The sequence below is a fragment of the Cariama cristata genome, unplaced genomic scaffold (assembly GCF_000690535.1).
Source record: "Cariama cristata isolate BGI_N322 unplaced genomic scaffold, ASM69053v1 scaffold24768, whole genome shotgun sequence".
Lineage (NCBI taxonomy): Eukaryota > Metazoa > Chordata > Aves > Cariamiformes > Cariamidae > Cariama > Cariama cristata.
Window position 1 is genome coordinate 15,018 of NW_009629759.1, and position 8,215 is coordinate 23,232.

Sequence of the window (8,215 nt, forward strand, 5' to 3'; positions counted from 1 at the left end):
GCTTTAGAACGCTTTCTTTCAAGCTGAATCACACAGGACAAAGTTCATCCTTGCTGTGACATAAGTAGTTATTAACGACTTGACACCATGTCATAAATGTGAATATCATTATTTACAAGCTTCTGTAATACTTTATTTGTCCCTTGTCAAAAGAACTGTCTAATTTCTGCCAAGATGGAATCTCAGCTGCATTCTTAGCACCTAATATCACCAGCCTTTGCATCTTAGGGCGAGTCATGAACCCCACGTCTAGAAATGACTGCATTGCCTTGGTAAATTTTTCAGTAATACCAGCCCAACCTCAGTTTATCACTTGTTGCTCTAAAAAAGAGCGTGTTTGGAATGTGAGAAATTACATGACAGATTTTTAAACTAAATGAGATTTAGGGAAAACAGAATAAAGATAGCATATTCAGTCAAGGTAGAGATCTGATCATGAAACCAGGGAGAATTATAAAAAGATAGGACTATAAAGTGATTTGGTATATGTGCTCCACCTGTTTAGCGCCATTTACACTTGTGACTTCGCTTTCCATCTCAGGATGTAACTTAGTGGTTGTGAGTGTGAGGGTGGGTGTAAGTATTAAAAATGTCAGAATGTGATCTCAGAAAGCAACTTTTGCTCTGATTCTAGATGTGTTCACGTACTCTGTTTTACACAGGTGGCTTGTTTGACCACAGTTGAGCTTTCAAAGGTGTGTTCTCAAGTAATGTTTTGTGAGTTTCATCCAGGATATAAACTTCTGAATGCACAATCACTGGGTTTTTTTGTGCTTACTGACTGAAGAAGCCCAGTTTCTTTTAACATCAGATGCAGGGGTGATAGGAGGATTCCCTCATTTCCTGCAGAAATGCAGCTCATGCACACTTTTGCTGGGCTTTCCACTGCCCTTGGTTTTCACTCTTAACACCTTTGGTTTAACACCCATCCTCCCACCAAAGCTTCTCTTTTTTACTGGATCTAACCATGTATCAGATCTGATAAGAAGCTCAGTCATTAGCTCATCCGCAGCTCTTTCTAGAGATTAAATATGCTCAGTTGAACCACTCACGGCCACCTTTCCATTCACGTTCGTTTCAGGGAGCTCTTTCATAACCTGTGTAAAGTGTAATGTTAAAATGAACCCTAGTTTCCTGTTATGACAAAAAGGGTGGCAGGATTTGTTGTTCTGCAGGTGTGAAAAGTGCCCAGAGCTTTGTGCAGTTTTTGGAAGGTGAAGGCTCTTTTGATCTCCCTGCTTAAATCTGTGTTCAGGGGAATGTTTGCATCTGTGCTTTGTGAGGTGGAAATAATGACCTCAAAAACTTTAAAAGGCAACTTCAAAAAAACCCCTAACATTGGAATTGGCCATTATTCATTGTATTGTAGAAGAACTTCATTGCTGCTTATTGCCCCAGAGTAGTAAACATAAGCAGCAATGTGACGTTGAGCCAGTGCTTCTTTCCTCCCCATCTCCTGCATACGCACACACTATATTAAGGCATTGGCAGTACAGAACCAAAAAGTATTCCCATCGCTGTCTTCCTCTGGGAAGCTTTAGCAGCCTTCAGAGGGCAAAGTTTGGATATGTTCAAGGGTTTAGCCGTAGAGTGGCTGGAACTGTCTCCTCTTGGAGCACGGAGAATTTATATGAGAGGTAGAGGGAGCTGCTTTCCCTTTTAATTGGGTGAGAGAGAAGAAAGGCATTTCTTGGGCTGATACGATATCTTCTCACAGCCCTCAGCTATGCAAGAAAAGGATGGCCTTGCTGGATGGTAGCCTTGAGCCTTCTGCTGGCTTAGGAAACTGAACTGTTACTGTGTGCCTAGGAAGCTTCCCAAGTCTATGCTTGCAATCCCAAAGCGGTGCCTGCCTGCTGAATGAGATGTGCTGGTGTGCATGAGGCAAGGCACCTCCTGTTAGCAGCACTTTGGTTTACTTGAAACATTTATTTTCCTTGTGCAGAACACCGCAACATGCCCCAAGCTGATGCCATGGTGCTGGTGGCAAGGAATTACGAGCGCTACAAAACAGAGTCACGGGAGAAGGAGCGCGAGGAAATTGCCCGGCAGGCTGCCAAGATGGCAGATGAAGCTATTCTGCAGGAGCGGGAGCGCCCACCCCCCATGGAGGAGGGTGTCAGAGGAGGTCACCCTCCAGGGATTCAGACTCTCTTGAACCTGCTGGCAGACAATCGTTATCTAACTGCTGAGGAAACCGATAAAGTAATTAATTACTTGAGAGACCGGAAGGAACGGTTACTGAGGGGAAGCACTGATTCTCTGCAGGGTAAGTTTCTCCGCCCCGGACAAAGCTATTAATCATACGGTTTGTGGGCCCTCTGGCCTGGGACAGGAAAACAGTCCTTGGATTGCAGAGGAATCCTAGTGTTGTAACTTCCTCACACAGCACCTCATTTTATTGAGATGGATGTGTCCTTCGGAGTCCTGAGACAATTCAGATCTTTCATGTGGAAGAACTTTTATACTGGATTCTCTCAGGGAAACCACAGGACTGCCATAACTGATTTGGCTGCTACATAAAGGGCAACAGTTCTGCTGAGTGGTTTGGGTTCCCGAGAGCTGTGCAGCCCTCGTCTGCAGAGGGTGGGTATTCATTGATGCATGTACCTTTGGTAGCTGTTTCACTGGGTTTCTTTAGGTGCCCCTTCAAGGGCATTTGCAGAGCTTTAACCCTCTTTCCTTTCTTTCCCAGCATCCATGTCAAGACAGTCTTTGGGGGCACCTTCAGGATCATCTCTGGGTAGTCAGTCCAGCCTTCCAAGCTCTCAGGCTCATCAGAGTTCACAGCCTCTGGTCTCTGCTCCTCCTGTTCCAGTGTCCTCTTCTAATCCTCAGCAGGAGCTTCAAGCAAAAATCCTCAGTCTCTTCAACAGTGGGGCAGCAGCGGCAGCTGCTGCTGTAGCAAACAGCAGTGCTGTAGCAAACAGCAGTTCTGCAGCCTCTGCGGGCACTTCGGGCGGCACTCCAAACCAGAACTTCGCTAGCATGGCCAGCAGTCAGGCACGGTCAGCACAGATGAATGCTGGAAATTTAAACCAGGCTCAGCAGAGATTGCAGACTCCAAGCACGCAGCTTCCTGCTCTCCAAGGCCCTTCAAGAAATGCAGGTCCAAGACCTGGAGCTCCTCCACAAGCTCAGTCACTCTATGGTCAGCACCAAAATCGCCTCCCTGCGCCTGGCAACGTACCTGCTCAAAGGCCAGTATCTTCTGGTATCAACTTTGACAACCCTAGTGTACAGAAAGCCTTGGACACCCTTATCCAGAGTGGTCCTGCACTCTCCCACCTAGTGAGCCAAACCGTCGCCCAGGGGCGAGCAGGGTCCTCAGCCCAGCAACCTATGAGTTCCTACCAGCGACACTATTAAAGCTGAGCCATCAGGCCCTTTCCCCTTCCCTTTGCCATTCCATACTTATAGCTGTTCAAAGAGTCTCCTGTCCTTGACACAGGACAAATGCCCCTGGATATGCATGTCCTCTCCACTTTGGTGAGAGCGTACCCCCAGTGACATTGCTGCTGACTGTTGCTAGCGCTGCCCTTCCTCACCTTGGTCTGGTTAGCAGTGTTTGGAGAAGTATGCTCTATTTTCTCAGCAGCACGATGTGCTAAGAGCCACTTTGGCTAATCGGTTATTTTGTCCAGTCCCAGAAGCTGCTGCGATGACAGTCCTTCTGCATTTTCTTCACTCCTAGTAGCTGGCACATCTTCACATTGCGGTGCAGTCTGATCTCGCTGAATGGTCTTAGTATAGTTTTGGGTCAGTGGTTTTGAGGAAATAGGGGAGTGAACAGAGTGGTACACTGACTGGGCCTTCTCGGAGACCCACCTTTTTGGAATGGGCACTATTTTCCTTTGAATTTCTTTCTTTATTTCTTTTTTTAATGGCATGTAAACCAGTTGGAAAGTACAGTGGTAGCGCTAGCAGCTGAACTCATGAAGCACATGCTTGACCACTACTCAGTAACCCAGGACTGTGCTCTTTGGTCCTTCCGTAGCTGGGCTGTCATGTCCTGGCAGAGTGAGGCAGAGAAACACTCCTTACCTCGCCCAGCTCACAGAAACTGGCAGTTTCGGTCTGAGTACTGTGGCAGATTTGAAACACAAGAGCTTCCAGCCAAGGCGGAGATTTCAAACGGTCTGTCAGTTTTCCTATACCAAGTAGTCAGTGTTGAGATCAATCTGTTAAATTTGGCATATAAATTTCCTTTTCTTATAATCTTTCTTTGGGATAGTTGGTTACTGTAGCCCAACAGCTCAGCCGCAGCCATGCTGATGTGCTGCTGCCCTCCCCTTGGGAATACCTGCGGCCAGTTACCAGGTGGTGAATGTCTGCTGTCTGAAACTGCATCTCACTGTTGATTGGTGTTTTGTCCATCTAAGGTGGAGAGGCAGTGCCAAGATGCAATACCATAATTTTATACATTTTTTTCAACACTGCAGTGGACAGTTGAGTGGAAAATCGGGCAGTGGTTCTTCACCGTGTTTTTAACCAGTTACGTACTTTGATACCAGAACACAACACATCTCTTAACTATGTGGTCCTCCCCATCATGGCCTTCTTAGAGTCTGAAGGCTTCCTGCAGAGAACCAAAAGAAACTAAGAAGGCAGTGTTCTTGGAGCAGAGGATTTTTCTTTGTCCCAGGTGGTTTGTGTTGTAGCATTTTTTTTCTCTCTGTGCTGTTAACAAGAGGACATTACTTTCTAATAAAAAAGCAGGAAAAACGTTTTGTTGCATTTTTGATGCTTGACAGCTTGAGTATTACTGGAATACATTATTCCACTGTGTCTGCCGTTACTCTCTTCCAGATAAGCTATGTCAGATACTGCTGAGCGCTGAATGCTAAGCGGAAAGCATACAAACCTTACTGTGACCCGCTGTGAGAATACTGCAGTCTGTCTCAGTTTGTAATGCTTTGGTTTTGAAGTACCTCACAGATACTTTTTCTCGCACGGCAGACTCAGATGACCTCGGGCAGAGCAGCCCACCTGCCTGTTCAGGGACACGTGTGCTGGAGCAGGGGTGTGTGGCAGGGGCCAGCAGGAGAGGTCCAAAGCCTCTGCGGCGGCTGGTGGTGGGAGGGGAGGGTGTGTGTTTGGGCCAGCAACAAGCTGGTCCGGTGTCCGTGCCACAGTTGCTGTTAATTGTACAGCTGCTGCGTGAAGTTAGGGATACAAGTCCCTGTGCATTTAGCACTGGCCGCCTTTGACTTTGTGCTGCCTTTACTACACAACCTGGAATTGGATGGAAGTACACCTGTCTTCCATGTTTCCTCCTCCAGTCTTTTTGTTAGATCCCTTTCTCCGTCTCTGCAAACCTGCAGGCAGGTAAAGCATCTTTGCTGGGGTGATGAGAAACTTGCGTGAGCTTAAACATGGAAACTGTGACACTTGGGAGAGGCTGTGCCTCTCCTGATGTTTTGCTTCCTCTGCAATTTGCTGCTCACTGTTCGGACTTGCTCCTTGTTATGCAAATGGTAGCAGCCAAGTGCAAAATAACTGTGGAGACCCTAGAAGCAAGTGAAGACTCCCTGTGCAAGTAGTGAAGGGTGTAATAAAATCATTTATTGCATTTTGTGCAGACAGGAGTCTAGAAAAATGAATACAGTTAAAGCAGTAAAGCATTAACAGGGAGCATTCAACAGCTGAGGAGCCACTCCTCCATTAATACCTGCACAGAGAACACAGGGTCTGTACTGAGGCAGCCTAATGCACAATACTGAAACACTCACAGAAATTAAATGCAAGCCTAATACTCTTTTTTTTTTTTTTGGTTTGCAACCTGTTTTATTTACAAGGTTTTAAACTTAATTGCATTGCTCTGCACACAGATTCTCTAGAACACAAAGCATACTAGGTCACTACATGTCTATTGAAATATTGCACTCGAAGAAAAGTCACTTGAATGGACGTAGAACATCTAGCTACAGTGATTAAAAGATTATTGAATGAACTGACTTTGTGATAACATTCATAACAAATATATTGCACATGTAGCACAGAAAGTGGTGTAACCAGCAAATCTCAGACCTTTTGGTCTTTCTGCTAGTTTTTAGTCCTGCTACACAGAGGAGGGTCTTGACTCTTCTAGTGCAACTCTTACCCTTGTGCAGGATCCAGCCCTTCCTCTCGTCCAGCCATGGACCAACACCAACCCAGGATGGATGCTGCCTGTGCCTCCTGTAAGTGCTGTCTTGCGGATTGTTGCCTGCACCACGTCGACGTGAGCCACCTCCTGCTGCTGCTGGGGGGAGGCCTGCGCCCGCCCCGCTGACAGGGACAGGGCAGCTCCCCGCTCAACGCTCCCGCAGCAGGAACTGGAGCAGACGCCATCGCCGGCCTGGTGCTGCATGCTGGCTGAACACAGCTGTGGCTATGCGTGCTCCCCACCTGCTGCGGGCCACGCTGCCATCCCACCGTCCTGGCAGGTCTTGTCTGCTCGGTGCTGCTCCCAGCAGCAGCCTGCCTGTGAAACAAACTTGGGGGTCAAGACCTTCCTGTCTGGAACAAAAACTGAAATGTGTCTGCGCATGTGCCAAGGAGGAACTTGCATGTCTACCAGAGGAGGACACTGTCTTCACCAAGGTGGAACAGCAGAAGGGTGCTCCATGGGGAAACTGAACACTCTCGGAGGCCAAACGTGCAGGGCTGGGTTTGTAAACTAACATGCAGTGCTGTCTGCTAAAACTGGCCCTCTCCAGCCAATTGTGAGTGAGAACTCGCTGTGGGAACCGGCACCTTTCTTGCCACAGCCAAATTTTGCTTGGCAGGGGTGTTGAGGCAGCCCTGGCTCTGTCTAGAGCTGTGCCCCTGCTCCGGCTGGAGGATGAGGAAGGGGAACGCCTTTTTTTCAGCAGTAGTGATAGAAAGGGCTCACCTTCCCGCTCCCTGGGGGAGCCGGGACAGCGGCTTTACTGTCAGGGGTTGAAGTGGTGCTGGGGGTGAATGGGATCCGTTGGTGATGCTGGGGAGGCGATGAAGCAAACCTCTCAGCGGAGAAGCATGCCCTGGCCTGCTGTCATCGCGACTCTGCAGAAAACATCATTCCCTGCTACCCCATACCTGCGGCTGAAGGAAGAGCTCTTTGCCTTGCTGCTGCCAAGGGTGAATGCTGTCTGCGGCCTCAGCGGAGGCAGGCGCTGGCCGCTGCTGCTGCAGATAACCTGCCTCTGCTCGGGCCCTGGGTGCTGACCGGCTCCATGCGCTGGGGCACGAGGGGACCAGGCTTGCTGCTGCAGGACATTGCCCACAGCTGCAGGCCCAGCAGCACAGCAGGGCAATAGCCAAGCTGTAATTAGAGGATGACTGCAGGGAGCGGGTGGCATTTCTTGAAAAGGCAGAGCATTCTAGGCCCAACAAGTGTGGTGCTAGCACATGAGATGAATGGGCAGGTTGCTGTGCGTGCCTCCCCCATTGCTGCACAAGTGCCTCTAATAAGTTTGGGAGGCTGGAAACAGCACGTGAACTTGTGTGTGGTGGTGCCGGACCAACTCCAAGGGGCACAGCAGCTTAGACACTGGCAAATCCTGGTTCCCATGGAGCTGCCCTTCCCAAAGCTAAAGGAACTTTTCACTTGCAGCTGCCTGCCTGCTCTTCCAACAGCTCCTGGGCGGCTGAGGCAGTGGCAGGGAGAGAGCTGCCCTGTGCATCTGCACCATTCATCAGCCCGGAGGTCCTGTGCTGAAACCAGGTCTCAGCTCGCCGTGACGGTCACCTCCTGTAAACACCAAGCTCCCCATGCCCTTGGGACTAGCTTCAACACCAGAGTCTGCAACACACAGACTGAGGCAGCCATGCAGGTAGCCGAACTACCGTGGCAGAAAGTCTAGCTGTGGCTGGGGCTGCTGCTGTAGAGAAGGGAGGCACTTTGGGAGTGATGGAAATGTGGGAGCAAGGTATGAGCTGACACAAATGTGCAGCTGGGGCTTGCTTTTGGTCTGGGAGTGTGTCCAAGTAGTATCTTAAAGCAAAAAAAAAAAACCAAAACCAAACCAAACCCAACATCAAAAAACCCACTGCTTTTTTATCCAAGCGGCCCCAAATAGCTTTGGCCTGGACCTGGAGGAGTAGAGGAGCTCTGCAGAGGGAGTAGGGACTGGAGTCGTCAAGTGCAGAGGGAGTTTCTTGCTCTCAGGGAGGCAGGAGCCAAGGGCTGCAGCCACTCTCAGCGGGCAGGAGGGATGGGCAGGCAGAGGGCTGGATGCTGGGACCAGCC

General features: G+C 49.2%; 1 protein-coding gene across 1 annotated transcript in view; it reads left to right on the forward strand.

Annotated features, from left to right (window-relative positions):
* Nucleotides 1-3,369, forward strand: part of NCOA5 (nuclear receptor coactivator 5) — a 15,158-nt gene extending 11,789 nt beyond the window's left edge. Inside the window, 3 exon segments of the mRNA XM_009705297.1 lie at nt 1,946-2,269; nt 2,696-3,003; nt 3,043-3,369. Of these exon segments, the coding sequence (XP_009703599.1) occupies nt 1,946-2,269; nt 2,696-3,003; nt 3,043-3,369 (959 nt within the window).
* The last annotated feature ends 4,846 nt before the right edge of the window (nt 3,370-8,215 follow it).